Below are 19,701 nucleotides of genomic sequence, written 5' to 3'. Positions count from 1 at the left end.
GCTGCAACACCTGACTCAACCCATTAGTTAACAAGCCTTTAGAACAAGGGCGAACATGAACACGCAGCGTAATTGCTCACTGGGATACAGGCTTCAGAACCAGGATTTATATCTAGTTTAATTTCCAGCTTTACACGACATGATAAGTGTGCTGTTAGAACGTGGATATTATCATCAGATAACACACTCTGACAGCTGGGATTAAAAAAATAAACTTTAATAATTAAAATGACTTAAACAGGTTCTCTGGGCTTAATAAGAAGATTTTGGATGATTAAGATTATTTTGTATGAGATACGCTTTACAGGCACAGTGATGTTGTATTTGAATAAAATACAGGCAGCAGAGACAGTGTGATAAAATCACACACACACATACACGTAAACACACACACACACACACACACATACACGTAAACACACACACACATACACGTAAACACACACACACACACACACACACACACACACGTAAACACATACACGTAAACACACAAACACACACAAACATACACGTAAACACACATACACGTAAACACATAAACACACACACAAACATACACGTAAACACACACATACACGTAAACACACACACAAACACACACACACATAAACACACACATAAACACACACATACAGTAAACACTCAAACACGCACACAAACACACACACAAACACACACACACATAAACACACACAAAAACACACACACATAAACACACACATAAACACACTCACACAATAAAATCCAGCATTAAAAAATTACAATTTGTTATTTATAACGTTAGTAGGAAACAATCCTTAATTCCTTGAGTGTAGTGGGTTAACAGTTAACAGTCGCTATGCTACGTAACAGGCCATAAGGATTATGAGGGGCATTAACTAAATTCCAGGGGTTTTGTTACCATGACGTAAACAAAAAAAAAGCATACTATGAAGGACAAAACAGTCAAACAGGTAGATTTATATTAGAAAACAAATAAACAACCAAAAACTACGGTTATGGTTAGGGTTAGATTATCAAATAGGCCACGCCTACCCGATGACGCAATATCTGTTACGCTGTTCTGAAATCCGTGGAAATAAGTGCATCCCGATTATGAGGACTTCAAAACATGGCTCAACCAAGTACACAATTGTCCATTTTATATACAAATGAATAATTGTATTAGGCGCACTTGTTGCAGTGGGCCTGGCTTTACAGGTTGTTCCCAATCACCAACAGGTCACATGACCATAGAATGTCTGTAGGCTGATGAACTTACAGTAGGTCATTAACTTGCGTTAAGCTTTTCTCCGAAATCCCATCACAACGTCTTGCGAATCAAATGTCTGTTAATCGAGAGGATGGATTTCGACAGCTAGTTTGGGATTGTTAACATTTTGAGATCTTTTCTAAACCCTTGTAGAGATGCTACATCTTGGAGAGGTTAATAAAAAAATACACAAGTGATGATGTATGATACCCAGTCCGATCCAAAAAAGATTAGGGTGTCTCCTGCTGAGTTGTGGTTTCTCTCTCTCTCTCTCTCTCTCTCTCTCTCTCTCTCTCTCTCTCTCTCTTTCCCAGGGAGTTTTTCCTGGCTGCTGTCACTGTCACTTCTCAATAGGGGTTAAGGCACTGATGTATTGAAAGCAGTTTATATCTGTAAGTTTGTACATTCTCAAACACCACAGCTGAAAACCTTAAAAGCACGACACCGCATTAATAAGCCGTACTTTCAGAAATTTTCTTCGTGCCCTCCCGCCGAGCCACCGAGGAGACTAGACAGACGTCACGCGAGTTAAGAAAGAAGAAGTTATTAGGAAGCTAACGTTGAAAGTCACTCCAGTGTAAGACTTTGTTTTGCACCTGCGAAAGCAACAGAACAAATGTTTTTATTTGAAAAAATAATGCTTCACACCTCAGTACATCCCCAATCCTCTAATTTTACTCTCTCATTATTTAATAATTTGTTCGTTTGGTGCCTTATGTGAGAGATACCGAGCGAAAGCTGTGCTGCATCACAGGGAAGTGTAACACCCAGGAAAAGGAGCTGTCGGCCCTCTTCCACATACAATGACCAACATGTTATTGTGATTGACAGGGAAGAGAAGGGGTAAATCTGGGGAAGTGTTGTCTCAGTGGTTGAGGTGTTGGACTACTGTTCACAATGTTGAGTTAAAATCCCAGGACTAGAAAGCTTCCACTGTTGGGCCCCTGAGCAATGGCCCCCAACCCGTTATTGCTCACTCAGTTAAATGTGAAGACATTTTCTGAGGTTAGTTTTCATGGAAGCTTGCATGTTTATCCTGCCACGTTTTGCAGTGAAATGATGTTAACAGACTCATAAATCCACATATAAAGCTTGATGCAGACCAGAACCAGACATTTTCAAAGCAAAATTTAAAATGCAACATACATTAGGAGACATTCCAAACCCATAAACACGACTGCTTATACTTTTGGCACCGGTACGCTTGCCATAGCCGTAGCTGACTCGAATGTTAATTCTGTTTGTCATGAAATATTCTGCTATCTAGAATGAACAGAAGCTTCTCATTCAGTCGTGATGTTTTTCTCTTTGTCTTTAAGGATTGCTTAAAATAACGCAGCTGTTTCACACGTTCCAGCCTATGAAAAGCCCTGAAAATAGATCCAGTTCTCCCAAGGGGGGCGCGCACACACACACACACACACACACACACACACACGTAAACACACACACACACACACACACACGTAAACACACACGTAAACACACACACACACAAACATACACGTAAACACACACACACACACACACACGTAAACACACACACACAAACATACACGTAAACACACACACACACACGTAAACACACACACACAAACATACATGTAAACACACACACACACACACACGTAAACACACACACACACACACACACGTAAACACACACACACACACACACACACACACACGTAAACACACACACACACACACACACACACGTAAACACACACGTAAACACACACACACACAAACATACACGTAAACACACACACACACACACACACACACGTAAACACACACACACAAACATACACGTAAACACACACACACACACACACACACGTAAACACACACACACACAAACATACACGTAAACACACACACACACACGTAAACACACACACACACACACGTAAACACACACACACACAAACATACACGTAAACACACACACAAACATACACGTAAACACACAAACATACACGTGAACACACACACAAACATACACGTAAACACACACACAAACATACACGTAAACACACACACAAACATACACGTAAACACACACACAAACATACACGTGAACACACACACAAACATACACGTAAACACACACACACAAACATACACGTAAACACACACACACAAACATACACGTAAACACACACACAAACATACACGTAAACACACACACAAACATACACGCACACACACATACATGTAAACACACACACAAACATACACGTAAACACACACACACACACACAAACATACACGTAAACACACACACACATACACGTAAACACACACACACAAACATACACGTAAACACACACACACAAACATACACGTAAACACACACATACACATAAACACACACACACACACACAAACATACACGTAAACACACACACATAAACACACACACACATAAACACACACACAAACAAACACACACGTAAACACACACACATACACGTAAACACACACACATAAACAAACACACACATAAACACACGCACACAAACATACACGTAAACACACACATACACGTAAACACACACACAAACACACACATAAACAAACACACACATAAACACACACACATAAACACACACACAAACACACACATAAACACAAACACACACACACATAAACACACATAAACACACACACAAACACACACACAAACACACACATAAACACAAACACACACACATAAACACACACACATTTTATTTATTTTAATATTTTCTTAAAACATTTTTATTGTGTGTTGTAAACAGCAGAAAAACAGAAGTCACTATATAGATTTATTTCCAAAAGCTCTTGAGACAACACAAGCAGAGAGTCTGTATTATCTTTTGGTGTCAGGGCGAGAGCCAGACGTCAAAGCTCTGTTCTTTTTTTCCTCTCTAACACTTTCTGCATTTGAATCATCTAGCCTTCTGCTTATAGGTCAGCGGAAAGATACGGCACAGTATCGGGCCAAAGTGTTTGTGAGTTTCTTTGAGAGATATATGTGTATAAATGTTGGAGAAATTGGATCCAGGGATGTTTCTGAAATTTAAACGAGATCCCCGGCAATATTTCCAACGTCAAACGTTTTCTATCCCTTCCCTGCCTGACGTCTACTCGAGTGTGAACTAAAAAGTGATGTGGAAATTCGTTTACTTCGAAAAAAGAGCGCTTGTAGCTGACACGTCATTCACGGGACCGACTGATGTTCTCAAAATTCTTTGTGCTTGTCATTAAAACGCTCGCAGGAAGCGGCGAAGCGACGGCGCCACATCAAACCGTCCTGTGAATGTGTTAATTCTAGTAAACGGTGAATTCTAGTTCTCATTGTGCAGGAAGTAGGTCGTAGTCATCTTCACTCCAGACTAGTCTCCTTTCACATGTCTGGAAGCTGCTTGGAACAGACGCATAAAACGCAGTTTCGAACTCGTTCACGAAACAAAAGTCAACTTTTTAGTGAGCGTTGCCTTTTCAATAAATAATGCTGCCTCTGTGTTCTTCATTTCAGCTTTGCGATCTGTGAACCCAAAGCAATCGAGAGGTCGCCTTTCTTTCCATTTTGCCGCTTTTAAGCCGAGATTGAGGCTCGAGGTGTTAGCCGTTGAGTGAGCGTTAAGCTGAACTTCAACACAATTGTATTCAAAGAGCATTGACCCATTTATTGCACAGGGATTTCTCTCTCTCTCTCTCTCTCTCTCTCTCTCTCTCTCACTCATAATGCTAAATACCTATTGTGCCTGAAAGCCGGATGATTTAACGCCCACATAAAAGAATATCTAGTCTCCAATCAGATTCTCATATAAAACGATTTGTGCCTCGTCCTCTCCAGAGAGACGGAAATCCACCAAAAAAATCTATCGTTTATTCCTCATCATGAGATGCGTGCCAAGATTTGGGTTGCTTTATGGCTTCAAAAGTCAAATAAAAGGAGGCCAGGAGTGTGTGTGTGTGTGTGTGTGTGATGGAGTGTTTCTCTTTTCACACACGTCCTTGCCTTCAGAAGATGATATCAAGGTGCAGGAGAGATGAAGAGCTGCATGCCATCCCACTGTGTGTGTGTGTGTGTGTGTGTGTGTGTGTGTGTATGTCTCGTTCCTTTGCAACATGTCCTCTTTCTCATTCACCACCTTTTAAAGCCTCACACTCTCTTGCTCTGACATCAGTGTTTCCTCATCTACTCTCTAACTCCCCTCCCTCTTACCCTCGCACAATCCTCTGATCTGCCTCTCTCAGTCTTTTCATCCTGTTCTCCACCTCTTAACACTTTGTGGAAACAATTTGAAATCGGAGAGAAACCGTCTCTGGAACACGTCTGAGACATAAATACGTAACAAGGTTATCACTCTGTTAGCAAAGGAATGAACTCTAAGTAGAGGATTCGTCATCGATGTAGATAAACATACGATATCGTAGCTAGTACTGTTTTATAAAATGTTTAATAAAATGGACTTATAATGTGCTCGCACTTAAGAAGGAAAAACATACATAAAGTGATACGATGATGTTTTTTTGTGAGGCAAGAAAAAAATGCTTTTGTACAAACGTGTAGCCAATGAGCAGAAAGGGGCGTGTCTTGTCAATATGGGCGGAGAGAGTGTTCAGTGCGCATGTGTGACATTAGCAGAAAGCGATTGAAACACTGACATGGCGGATACCTGCCGTTACCTCTGCCTCGGGTTCTAGGTGTTGAATGTTGTCTTCCGCGTGAAACGGAGCTAAACCTTTCTCAGTACAACACACAGTACTACACAAACACATCTGTATTACCATAGTATTACTCATTGTGTTCATTTATTGATAAAAATATCCCCTCGGCCAGCCGCCCCAAAAGGTTCTGCCATAATAGTTGCCTGGGTTACGTATGTATGTGTGGGGCGGAGCTAAAACAGGGGTGACACCCATTTGGGTTAGGGGCGTGTTTGTTTTGGTTTGTTTCATTGGCTTTCAAACATCGTGCACCTCACCTTTAAGGAGTCTCCAGTGTCAGCCTTCAGGGTGGAAGATTTTCTGCTTTCAAGATAAGACACAGTGGTCAGTCTGTACTGGTAATACACCATAGCATCAAATGTAACTGTAAACGGATAAAAAGTACCAGGATTAAAATTTTATCTAGATAACATTATTCATTGGTGCATTTCTGTGTTAGAAGGAGCAGTAAGTAAGTAAAACTGATTGTTTTCCTAGAACAACACGACCGAAGCGATTTATTCTTTAGCAGCTCACAGCCTGCACTCTGGGAAAAACGAGACGAGAGCTGGAAAGGAAAGAGGCGTCGTGAAAAAAGCGCTGAAATCCGAACAATGGCGCAGCGTTTGTTCGCCTGAGCCTGAAAGAGGTTTAACCTGGCGGCTGAATGGGATCAGCAGAAGAGCGGAGGGAAAGTGAGATGGGCTTGTTTTTCATCCTGAAAGCAGGAGGATACAAAAGTACAAGAGAACACCTAGATATACGGTACGAGGTGTAAGAGGTGTAGTGTTAATAAAGGACCGGGCAGGACGTAAGGCCTTTATCTTCATCAGTCCGAGTTTATAACGAGGCACGTGACAGACTTGTCTTATTTCCCTACAAAGTTTTAGAAACTCTGCATCAGCATCGTCGTCGTTATCAAGCCTGTCTTCTTCCTCAGCTTCAGCTATTCCTGCAGCTATAAGTATTAACTGTCCAAACACGTTCCTTTTAATCGTCTCATTACAGCCTCGTGAGAAACGAAAGCTTTTGCTGAATGTTTTATTCACCACACACGTTACAGACTGTCTTTCATCTCTGCAAAAAAAAAAATGTAATTAATAAATAAATAAATAAGCAATGCATCTCCTTTCCCTCGCGACATATTTAACCATTTATTACTCAGCATATTTAGTCTCATCTACTGAACCACAGATAAGACGCTAGAAACGTTACTGACCGGAATACACACATAACCGTGAAAGCAGGTATCACATGTTTTTAGTGTACAGGCTTCACACTGTGTTAAGTTTATTTATTCAAATCCATCTATTTATCATCTATCTAAATGTAAATCTGCTTCTATTCAGTAAGGGGACAAAAATAAACGAATCACATTGACTTAAAATTCGTACATCGGTTCCACATAACGGAACTGAGTAACACCAATCTTACACCTGAGCTGAGAGCGGAAACCGTGTCACAAGACGTATTAGCGCTGCGCTATTTTAATGGACTGAATGTAATATTATAGTTATAGTGTAGTGTAGTTCCATCAGCACCAACGTAATCACGAGATTAAAACATTTTGCAATTTCTAAGCAAAGAAATCGTGACTTATTTTATAGAAACTATACATAAGATTTTTTCTTAACTCCGAATCAGAACACATATTCATACAGATTATTAGTATTGCTTTTAATTATCGACGAACCCCTTCGCTGTTATATATCCGTCCTACGATGATTTATATAATGAGTAAAAAAAGAAAAGAAAAGCTCAGCAAGGGTTTTTACTTTTAACGCAAACTCTTCTGGTGGTCAGTGAGAGTCGCTAGCGTGAAAATTCAAGAACGAGCGTTTGGATGTTTGTAGGAATTTTTACTGAATTATCATCATAACCAGTAACTTTTGGTATTGATCCAAACAGGTTTGAAGTCACATCAAGGTCTGGAATAGTTTTACTTTTAACGCGATTGCAGACGTGCAAATTAGTAACACAAAACACTGCAGATCTACTTGCTTGCGATGCAACGTAACGTGTTTCACTTTCATCAGTACGCTGAAGTTGCACTGTTTAAAATGCAATCGTTGTCCGTTTACGTTCAGGGACCCGGTTTATGTAGTTCGTTAAAAGATGCCTTCAGGCTCTAGAAACTGATTAGTTTAAATGGTAGAACTTGTAAGAGAATCTCTGCCGTTTACGGTGAAAGGTTCAGCCGCACGAATAAGCGTAAATGGCTGTGTGAAATCATTGCCCCTGTATTACAACACACACAAGTCCAGTGCGATACACGGACCCACACCAAAGATCTGCCCTAACGACATCACCAGAGACTCCTTCCAAACATACAGCACTTCAAATCTTACGTGGAGCGTTTTCAGAACACGTCCCCTGCGTAGGCTGTTGCTATGGAAACGACAAAGCATCAGAAGAAAGATTAAAACGATTTGGAACCGAAGTCAAAGCCGCCGCTAAACGAATAAATCGATAAAATAAAACGTAATTTTTTTTGACCTTGCACTCCTCTTTCTGTCTCCCTTTCTTTTTTTCCCCGCTCTCTATTTAAATCCTGAGCTCATAAAATATAGTTTTGCTGATTCACTGAAAGCTCCTTCAAAATGAGGTCTCTTTCTTTTCTTCTCCCGTCCCGTCTCCTTTATAATCGAACGTATAAAATATCGCCTTCCTAATTAATTAGTGCGGTAAAGCGTTATTAAAGATAATGTAGCTGCTCTTCTCTGTTTCTGGCCTTTAAAAGATGTTAAAGAATGAAAAGATTTTAAAAAAAAAAGGCTTGTAAAGATACAATCGCTCATCTTTCTTCTGTCCATTTAAAACATTTTGGAATAACCTTCCAAACATAAATCATAACAAAATCTTCCATCTTCAACTCAATAAATCCATAGATTCATAAATCTAACAATAAAACACTGACTAACATGATTAACAACAAATAAATGACATCTGGATGTCTCACATATTCAAGGTGATGGAACCAAATAATGATGCATTTTCTGTACCGGTTACTCAGGGAAAACCCTGGACGAGGTGCCAACCCATCACAGGGCAAAATCACACACACACACACACACACACACACACACACACACTGCAAACAATTTAGCTCCTTTTTACACCCGGTCACTTCGTGTGTTGTCTCTGATCCGATAGCTATCTGATTTGTTAAAACTGTTCCATTTACATTAGGCCACATAAATGCGTCTCGGCGAATCGGATATCGATCCGATCTTTCTACTCCCGCCCAAAATGCTAATATATTTTACCTCATTTCCGGGGTAATTGAAAGGGAACACGCTTTGGTGTGTGCGGTTTTCAGAACGCGATCAAAAAGAAGACGAAAAAACTCGTTATGACGGTTATGCTACAAAAAACAGCGTTTACTTTTTGCTGCGTTTTCGCTGGCGGCAGCAGCGCGTTTTAATACCCGACGAGACGCCTGTGTGAAAGATCACCTGCGAGTGACATCATCCATTTGGGAGGAGTATAGCGCTGACGTATGTGGCTTGAACAACCACATTCATTTACACCTGTCCAGTTTCATCTGAAATGCGTCCCAGACCACCTCCTGAAGGGGTTTGTACCGTCGGATTTATATCCGTCTCCAAAACATTTCAGAGGGCATTTAGACCTGGTCTTTTTACCATCGGATAGCTATCGGTTCACAGAAAACACATGAAGTGACCAGGTGTAAAAAGCCCCTTAGAGATGCCAGTCAGCCTACAAGGCGTGTCTTTGGACCAGGAAACCAGAGAACCCAGAGGAAACCGTGAGGAGAACATTCAGACACCGTGCACACATGATGAAGGCAAGGGATCTTAAAAATAAAGTCTGTCTGTTTCTGTCTGTCTGTAGGCTCTATACAAGGAGAGCACCAGAGGAGGCTGTATAAGGAGATGTTAGAAAACTACAACCGGCTGGAGAGACCCGTGGCCAATGACTCCGCACCTCTGGTTGTGGAACTCGGACTCACGCTGCTTCAGATCATAGACGTGGTGAGTAAAGTTTTGGAGAAACATCTAATAATTAAAACATATGTGTGTGAGTGAGTGAGCTTCAGGATAAACAGAAGCGGGATGTGGTAGCCTAGTGGTTAAGGTGTTGAGCTACCATTCGGGAAGGTTGTGAGTTCGATTCCTACGTTCAACCAAGCTGCCACTGCTGGGCCCCTGAGCAAGGCCCTTAACCCTCAGTTGTATAAAAATGTAAGTCGCTCTGGATAACGGCGTCTGCTAAATGCTGTAAATGTAAATGATTTATTTGCTTACGAATCTTAGCTTCTCTAAGTCTGTGTGAAAGGATGCAACCTACAGTACATTTCTGTATCAGAAATGCAGTACAGGTTTCATTCCCTACTGTGTTTAAGCGTGAAAATTCAATCACGCACGGTGAGTGAGCATCATTCACACTCTCGATCTCCATCCATAATCCACACGGGAAGCTGCGTCTTATTCCATTTTTACCCTCAAACATTCAGAGACTCGCCGTCTGTGTTCTCACCCTGACGTTTTATTGGCGAGTGCACTTGGATTACTTTAAATGGCTGAAATAATATGATTTTTAAAATAATACACTTTTAACAGTATATTGTGAAAGGGTTTCTTCTAAAATCCTTAAATCCCAAACTTTATTTAAGCGGTAAACTAGATGAACATACTAGTTACGGGCAAACTAGTTATCAAGGTTTGATCGATAAAACATCAAATAGGATGAAATCAATTGGAATCAAACTAAAGTGAAAAACGACGAGTGACATAAACGTTTCAAAGTTCAGTCATAATCACAATGTTATAAAGAGATTTAGCTCTGTATGTTTTTATAATAACACTACATTACAGTCTCTGGAAATTTAAACACTTGCTCACTTTCTCTTTCGAGTTCTCAATGCAATCTGGAATCACAGGAATTCTGAGTAAATGGCAGAATTATAATCCTAATATTCCGTACATGCATGTTCTTCCATATCCTATAAGAGAGATTCCCACTGGAAAAAGCATACAGTAGATACACAATATTCTCTCTGTGGGTAGAAAATAACGGCGTCTTTACCGGCCATTGTATTCCTACACAGGAATATTCTCACGCCTGTTGTCATGTATGAAAAGAAATATGAGGTCATCAGAAAATATGGGGAACCAGAACAACTCAAGCCAGGACTGTCAGCCATGTCCAGACTTGGTCAAAAAAAGTTCACAGCAGACTTGGGGGTTAAGTACCGTGTTAAAGTGCATCAGTATCTCTGAAGTTATAAGTCATCCCATTTCTCTCAGTGTTCTCCAGTTCTGTTAAAAAAAACAACTTAAACAAACTCAAAGGGCACTGGTACGGCTCCAGAAAACAATGAGCCTATTTGTTATCCTTAATGTGAACGTTACTATAATCTTAAGGAGCTCCTCAGGGGCACTGCTATCTCACCAGCTACCAATAAATCAGTTAATGTAACCTTGTCCATTCCTGGAAAGTTAAGGGATAAATACCATGGCAGTGGAAGTGATACCCCTCCATCTTACAGTAGACCCATTTCTATCAAGTTTGCTTAAGGGCACAGGCACCCTTTGAGCTACCAGTAAACCCATTTCTGTCAACCTTGTCCAGTCCTGGTCAGAATATGTCACAGGACAATACTTTTACTGTATTCATGTGCATTTGGTTCCCTCCAAGCTACCCATAAGCCCATTTACAGTATGTCAAGGCTTCAGGCCTGGTTGTGGTACACCAAGGGGTTTCAGTACCATCCAGCAAACATTTCTTTAAACTAGTTCTGGTCACAAAGTACCACAAAGAAACGTAGCTTGAAGGGACACTACTGACCCTGAGGAAGGTGCACAGCTACCAATATATCGTCGCTGTCGGGCGGAATCCTCGTATCTCCAAAACCGTTATTTTTCAGGAAATTAAAAAAACGCCGTACCTTATCTGCAGTGCACAGGGTTTAGTCCGCGTTGCAGTGGATTGTCTTGTGCTAAATTCCTGTCCTCAGACGAGCACCAGAACTAGCGGGGGTCAAGATTTTTTTTTCATTGAGCCCAGTGTTTTGAAGACATTTACCTCAGAAGACGTGTTGATTCGTTGCGACTCTTCTTGAGGAGAAATATGCCGTGAAGCTCTCCCACGGAGTGAGGAAGAGGTGGACAGTTGAAGTGTTCAATGGAGTTATGAGATTTGTGCTCAAGCTATTTTCGAGACTTTAGATTGGTCAATAACTTAAAAATAACAGACCCACGTGGGGACTGACCAATAGCATCGATATGTGAAAAAATATGAAATTGACCAAATTTGGACATACGAGGTTTCCGCCCGACAGCGACGATATCCATTTCTATGGACCGTGTACAGTCCTGCTAAGAAAACATCACAACAAATACAAGGGTTAAGTACCTTGCACAAGGGTATTGAGAAGTTGAAGCGACAGCCACGAGTTAAGATCTAGCACTTCAGTAATGCAAAAGTAAAATCCAGCTTTACAACGTTTTATCGGTAAAGGGAAAGGCGCTTCGTCTCTCTATCAGACAGTTAATGGGACTCTGAATCAGCATCAATCCAAAAATCTGTCACTTGTTTCTGAATGAAATTAGTTCCAGATAACAAAATAGACCCATAGAACTGTCTTGTTTAATGGCACTCAAGCTGGTGAGGGACACTACATTAATATGTAAGAGGTTTCTTGGGGCTAAGGAGTAGTTTTGCCCTTGACTTTAAAGTCTTTAAAGTTTCTAGACATGATTGTATTCACTAATATGATAATAACATCTGCAACATCTGTCTCAGGATATACAAGCAAGCTATAAACGTTTTGGTCTGTGTGACTAACAACACAGCTTTTCATTAAATACAACCGAGATGTGACATAATATAGCAAATGTAAGGCACTTGGTCACAAGAGCATGGAAAGTAAAAGTTTTGTTCACTGTTTCGCACAGAATTCTTGGAAAAGATGGAAAACAGCCATTTTGATGAACACATCATTTAAAAAAAACACCATCTGCGATCGGCACGGGACCATAAGGCCACACGAGGCGATTATTTATCTACATTTTAATGACACTTTTTTAATGAAAAGTTCACATAAGTCGAATGGTAGCATCCATCCATCCGTTAAGGGGTTGTGATGAAACAGACAATGAAATAAAATGGGAAAAAAAGAAAGAAAGTTAGAGAAGAGAAAATGGAGTCTGTGGAGTTTGTTGCAAGGAGCAAATTAATATTGTAATATATGTTCTTGGTCCTCAGTCTCCTTCCCAATCTGTCCTTCTGTGAGAGATCTGTTTATCACTCATTTGATGGGATTATACTGTTTATTCCATCACGGCCCAAAACGCAGCGGCTTAAGCACGGCTCCGACAGCCCCAGATGGCGCGATGCCCATCGGTTACGGCTGGCAGGCTGTGAAATTGAACGCATGACTGGCACTCAAATAGGAGTGCGCAGGGTTGTCAGCTGCCGCATTATGCCACAGCGAACGAGGGAAGCCATAAAGATGATCGGGGATGCAGCGAAGGAAAGGCCGAGCAGCTGCAGGATTTGTGATACTGCTGCTGTTCTTCCAGGCATCTTACAGCAAGCGTTGTCATTGTGCTTAAGGAGTCTATAATATATGTAAGCAGAGGTTCTTTTACACATTTCAATGACAAGCTGGAAAAGTTCAACCCTGACTCATGAACAGAACGTGACTCAGAGCGCACAGATCAATCCGTCGTCAACGTGACGCCACATCACATGTAGCGCTACAGACTTCAGGGCTCGGGTGCTTTAACGGGTGAAGGTGAGGAAAGAACGAAGAGTGTAAGATCACAAAGTTTATTCCTTTACAATTTCCTTTCATCTTTCCAATTCATTCTGTCACTTTCTCTAAACAGTTCACATTCAAAAAATGAAATGACTCGACTCATACGTTTCGTTCGTTCAAATAACAAGGTGATCTGTCTCTCCACAAAAAGGTGGATGCTAATGTATGAGCTCCATCTGCAAGCATCTCACCCTGTTTTCCACTTCACTGATTCAGTTTGTTGACTTGAGGAGTGTAAATACACACAGCTGCTTATCAGACTGAAAAATATCATCAACTGTGAGGAAAAGGGGAATTATGTATTATTCACACACACCTAGTCCTGTACAAGTATTGCATTTCAACGGACTTGATAGACAGAAGCGGTGTCTGAACCATGAATTAAACTAAAAACCTCCTAAAAAAAAACACTATGATCTATGATCCATCCCAGCAACTGATCTCAGAGCAAGCATTCAGTCAACTCCATCTGAGACTGAACCATGAAATAATCAAAGATCAAGCCATGAACTCATCTCAGATTATGACGTTGTTGGAGTCGGAGCCATGAGCAGCTCTGGGACTACAGTGTAAATTGATCTAGACCAAGATGATTAGCCATGAAACTCATCTCAGGAATCAGCCATGATCTTAGGAATCTCAGACCAAGGCATGAACTACTCATGGACCAAGCTGTGAACTTATCTTGGACCAGACCATGAACCCATCTCGTAGGAACACCTTAATCCAGCATTTAGTGTCTCTTTATATCCTACACTATACAGCTGACTAGATCAGAAGTGTACGTGGTGTCAGAGAAGCCCGTAAACCGCCTGAATGTCCGGTGCGTATAGCGCACACAAAATCGGAAACACTTCAATAGTCTAATCAAATCTGATCGCTTGGATTCTACAGGATATCCGGAGACGTGTGTTGCGTTTTTGTTTCCAGTCCTTTTAACTGGAAACAAAGTCATCGTGACACTTTACTTCCCTCATGGACAAAGCAATCCATTGTGTTTACAGCTGTGACTTGTGTTTACTGATATGACTCTCAGGACTTTTTCAACAGAACGATCTACAATCCATGGTATGTTTCTGTAGGGACCTACAGTAGTTTTTACATTTTCTTTCCCCTAAACAAGATGCAGAACAAAACAAACCGTGACTGCTTTACATGTCCTTAGTCTGAAGCTCTGGCGACGCGAGAGAGATAAATGTCACGTATTGATGTCTAAGTATCACTTTAGCTAACTGTTTCAGGTCAAAGAAAGAGAGCATGAAGCATGGACATGAATCATTCACTATGATCCATGCTAATCATGATGCTAGGCAGGAACTACCTCGAATCCTAACATCCGGAATCCTGCCTAGCATCATATCCACATATGAAGACGAACAGACACGGACAATAACGGTGCGTCTGATCTGAAGTGTGATATCTGATCTTTGCCGAACGGCTCGAACGGATGACTGTCGGAGGCACGAGCAAAGCTCCTTAAAGCCGGAACAGCGTAAACAGATGGTAAAATCTGTGTTCGTTTTTATGCTGAAGCGCTAATGTTCCGTTACGCTACTGGTTATTGGCACAAACAAGCAGCTGGCAGCATTAAGTGACTCAACCTCGTCTACCTCACAGTGTGAGATCAATAATCACAAGCATACGCTTTCATCCAAGCCGCCGCCAGATTTATGGGGATTTTATACTTTTATGAATTTGTGAATATTATGTCCAGGGATTTTGTTCATTTAGCGATAGACTAGAACAGCAGGATGTAGAGCAGCATATAGAGCATGATATACAGTAGAGCATGGCTGGGAAGAATAAGGGCTTAACAATACACTGAGCCGTACTTCACAACAGGCTCAAGCTCCACCAGTCTGTTTTTATTGGTGCGACGTGAGAACGATGGGACGTGTAGTCCGTAGCAGCCGTGTTTGTAGCTTGCAAGGTGTTCTGGGAAATGGAGTTGGGGTCTGATCTGACAGAACGCTATACAGATGCAGTGTAGTGACACTGGAAGAGAAAACATTAAAGATATGTGAAGTCCCTTTTAGTAGAATTGCAGTAAAGAGCTGAAAAGAAATGAACGTTTCTAAGAGCGTTAAATAAAATCAGAAGGATGTGCACATGAACGTAAGAATAAATAATAAGGAAGATATAAGGCCACGTTCACACTGCAGGTAAAAGTGGCCCAAATCTGATTTTTTTGGGGTCACGTGACCAGGTCAGACTTCAGGAGTAGTGTGAACACTCAAATCTAACCCAGATCTGATTTTTTCAAATCAGATTCAGACCACTTCCATATCTGGTCCTGAATCAGACCCAAATCTGATTTTTTCCAATGTGGCCGCAGTGTGAACAACCGAGGCGGATTTGATGCGACTTTTACATCAATCTACATCGACATTTGTCACAATTATGCGCCGGCGAGTTCGCACACAAACGTGACTACGCCTACAAAATGGATCAAATAATCAAAAGTTGCCCTCGACATCCGAAGATTTTCAAAACACTGCGTCTCTGTGCTGCCGTTACACAAACATTTAGAAAGAAAAGCGAAAACGCTTACTTCCTCCATAACCTCGCCAACTTTAGCGCAAAGGCGTGCTGCGTGTGACGTCATTGTTATTGTTCGTTTGCGCATGCGGGTCAGTTCGAAACAGCAAACAGTTCACACTGGTATCTGATATAGGCCACATTTTAAAAGGCAATGTGAACAGCCAAACAAAAAAAATCAGATCTGAGCAAAATATCCGAATTGAGCATTAAGACTCGCAGTGTGAACGCGGCTAAAGATTTAGGTGTAGCGCTATGAGTTATACCAGGTCTTTACTGGTGTTGCTATGGTGCTGCAGGTGGTTGTCATGGCGTTGCTGGTCTTTCGCTATGGTGTCCCAGACGGTTGCTAATGTTTTGCTAAGCATTTGGTATGTTATTATGTATGTTATTACAGAAAGAAAGAGAGAGAGAGAAAGAGAGAGAGAGACAGAGAGAGACAGATCACTTACCCTGTTGTTTGAAATGAAAACCTTAATGTATTTAAAAGAGAGTAAGGAGTCATTGAGGGGGGGCACGGTGGCTTAGTGGTTAGCACGTTCGCCTCACACCTCCAGGGTTGGGGGTTCGATTCCCACCTCCACCTTGTGTGTGTGGAGTTTGCATGTTCTCCCCGTGCCTCGGGGGTTTCCTCCGGGTACTCCGGTTTCCTCCCTGGTCCAAAGACATGCATGGTAGGTTGATTGGCATCTCTGGAAAAATTGTCCGTAGTGTGTGATTGTGTGAGTGAATGAGAGTGTGTGTGTGTGTGCCCTGTGATGGGTTGGCACTCCGTCCAGGGTGTATCCTGCCTTGATGCCCGATGACGCCTGAGATAGGCACAGGCTCCCCGTGACCCGAGGGGAGTTCGGATAAGCGGTAGAAGATGAATGAATGAATGAATAAGTCATTCCTAAGTTAGTTAGTTAGCAAAATCATTTGTCTTCTTGGCAAACAGAAAACTGTGTAACTGTGGAATGGATAGTTAGGAACAGCATTTAAAGTTAGTTAGTAAGATAGTTAATTAGTTAGTTAGCTGGTTAGGCAAGTTTCTGAGTAATTCTTTTTATCCTAAGATTTTTAAACATGAATCGTACACGACCGTGTTAGCGTTTAACTCTATAAAGGACAAGAGAGCGTTCTTCAGGTGTTCTGTATCAAAATCAATCTATATCAAAGCACAAAGAGACAAAATAAAAGGAAAAAGACCTAATCAAACATTATGGTGTGATGATGACGGTGATGTGTTTTGCGGGGTTACGAGGCAGTGTGAAAGTGCAGCTCATTAACCACTGCTCAGCGTGAGGTCGAGTGAGGGAATGAGCTACGAGCTACAACAGTGGTTGTGATCGTTGTGGGGTGATGAGCTAGTGACCTCTCTGCTAGAGCAAGCACAGCATGCAGGAGGGTAATTGTGTGTGTGTGTGTGTGTGTGTGTGTGTGTGTGTGTGTGTGTGTGTGTGTGTGTGGTCATGAGGATGGGGATCTGTATTATATATTTTTTGGTATGTGTTTGTATGTGATTTACAGGGACTGGATATAATATATATGGTGTTAATAAGGAAAAGGAAAAAAATCTTCATTTAATTCGTTGTGCAAAACTTTAAACACAAACCTCAAGCACCCAAACAAGTCTTGGCCAATCAACTACATTACATAGGGTTACTGGGGCTCTTAAACAAAGCTGTTCACACTCAAATGCCCAGCTGTTTGACTGTTCTCTTATTATTTTAAACTGAATTCATATGGTAGTAATAATAATAATAATAATAACAACAACAACAACAACAATAATAATAATAATAATAATAACAATAATAATAATAATAATAATAATGATAATAATAATAATAATGATAATAATAATGATGATAATAATAATAATAACAATAATAATGATAATAATAAGTATAATAAAAATAATAATAATAATAATAATAACAATAATAACAACAATAATAATAATAACAACAACAACAATAATAATAATAATAAGAATAATAACTAATAATAATAATAAGCAGGCACCTTTTCCGTTTTATAAATCCAAAAATCCAGCTTCCGTTCTGAGTAAAACACCCAAACCACGAGATTAGTGCTTTAGTGATAAAATACAGCTGGCAGAGCATCAGGAACCCCAAGGACGCCGCTGGAACAGCTTCAAAAATCCAACAGTAAATGTTTCCAGAGCCGTAAGACGTTTTATCACACGGAGAGGCGAGACTGCCAGTCGCTCTCGTCTTAAGGGACGTCTCGAAGATAAATAGTGAGCTACTTGTAGGATTCCTAAAGTTTATACAAGGATATGAATAATTGCTCATCTCTTTTGTCTGGTGCTTTTAAAGCGTCTCAATTTTCTGAAGAACGCACTCTGATGTGTCACATTCACTTCCTGTCAAGGTGAACAGAGCATGTTCTGAGAATCAGGACAGTTTAGTATTTTCAGGGATATTGTGAGAAATATTTAGTCAAACAGAAGCCATTTTGTGTTTCACGTTACTGCAGCAAATTAGACTAATAAGCACTAACCTTTAACTGGATCTTTATTTTATATAGAAATCAGTGTGACTCCTCCAGTGAAAGGCCTAGTGAAAGACATCAGTACTGTTACAGCTCATATAAGAGCTTCTCTCAAGTACACCACATGTTCAGAGTGTCAGAGAGACAGAATATTAAAGAGAGAATATTAAAGAGAGAGAGAATATTAAAGAGAGAATATTAAAGAGAGAATATTAAAGAGAGAGAGAATATTAAAGAGAGAATATTAAAGAGAGAGAGAGAGAATATTAAAGAGAGGGAATATTAAAGAGAGAGAGAGAATATTAAAGAGAGAGAATATTAAAGAGAGAGAACATTAAAGAGAGAGAGAATATTAAAGAGAGAATATTAAAGAGAGAGAGAGAATATTAGAGAGAGAGAATATTAAAGAGAGAGAGAATATTAAAGAGAGAATATTAAAGAGAGAGAGAATATTAAAGAGAGAATATTAGAGAGAGAGAGAATATTAAAGAGAGAGATAATATTAAAGAGAGAGAAAATATTAAAGAGAGAGAGAGAATATTAAAGAGAGAGAGAATATTAGAGAGAGAGAGAATATTAAAGAGAGAATATTAAAGAGAGAGAGAATATTAAAGAGAGAGAATATTAAAGAGAGAACATTAAAGAGAGAGAGAATATTAAAGAGAGAATATTAAAGAGAGAGAGAATATTAAAGAGAGAATATTAGAGAGAGAGAGAATATTAAAGAGAGAGATAATATTAAAGAGAGAGAAAATATTAAAGAGAGAGAGAGAATATTAAAGAGAGAGAGAATATTAGAGAGAGAGAGAATATTAAAGAGAGAATATTAAAGAGAGAGAGAATATTAAAGAGAGAGAATATTAAAGAGAGAACATTAAAGAGAGAGAGAATATTAAAGAGAGAGAGAATATTAAAGAGA

At 40.3% G+C, this 19,701-nt stretch overlaps 1 protein-coding gene across 1 annotated transcript in view; it reads left to right on the top strand.

Moving 5' to 3' along the window:
• Nucleotides 1-19,701, top strand: part of chrna8 (cholinergic receptor, nicotinic, alpha 8) — a 44,722-nt gene that overhangs the window by 2,243 nt on the left and 22,778 nt on the right. The window contains exon 2 of the mRNA XM_060864602.1: nt 9,815-9,954. Within this exon, the coding sequence (XP_060720585.1) occupies nt 9,815-9,954 (140 nt within the window). The remainder of the gene's footprint in view (nt 1-9,814; nt 9,955-19,701) is intronic.

Source organism: Tachysurus vachellii, chromosome 2 (assembly GCF_030014155.1).
Source record: "Tachysurus vachellii isolate PV-2020 chromosome 2, HZAU_Pvac_v1, whole genome shotgun sequence".
NCBI lineage: Eukaryota > Metazoa > Chordata > Actinopteri > Siluriformes > Bagridae > Tachysurus > Tachysurus vachellii.
Note: the sequence above shows the minus strand (reverse complement) of the source record. Positions and strands in the feature narration are given on the sequence as shown.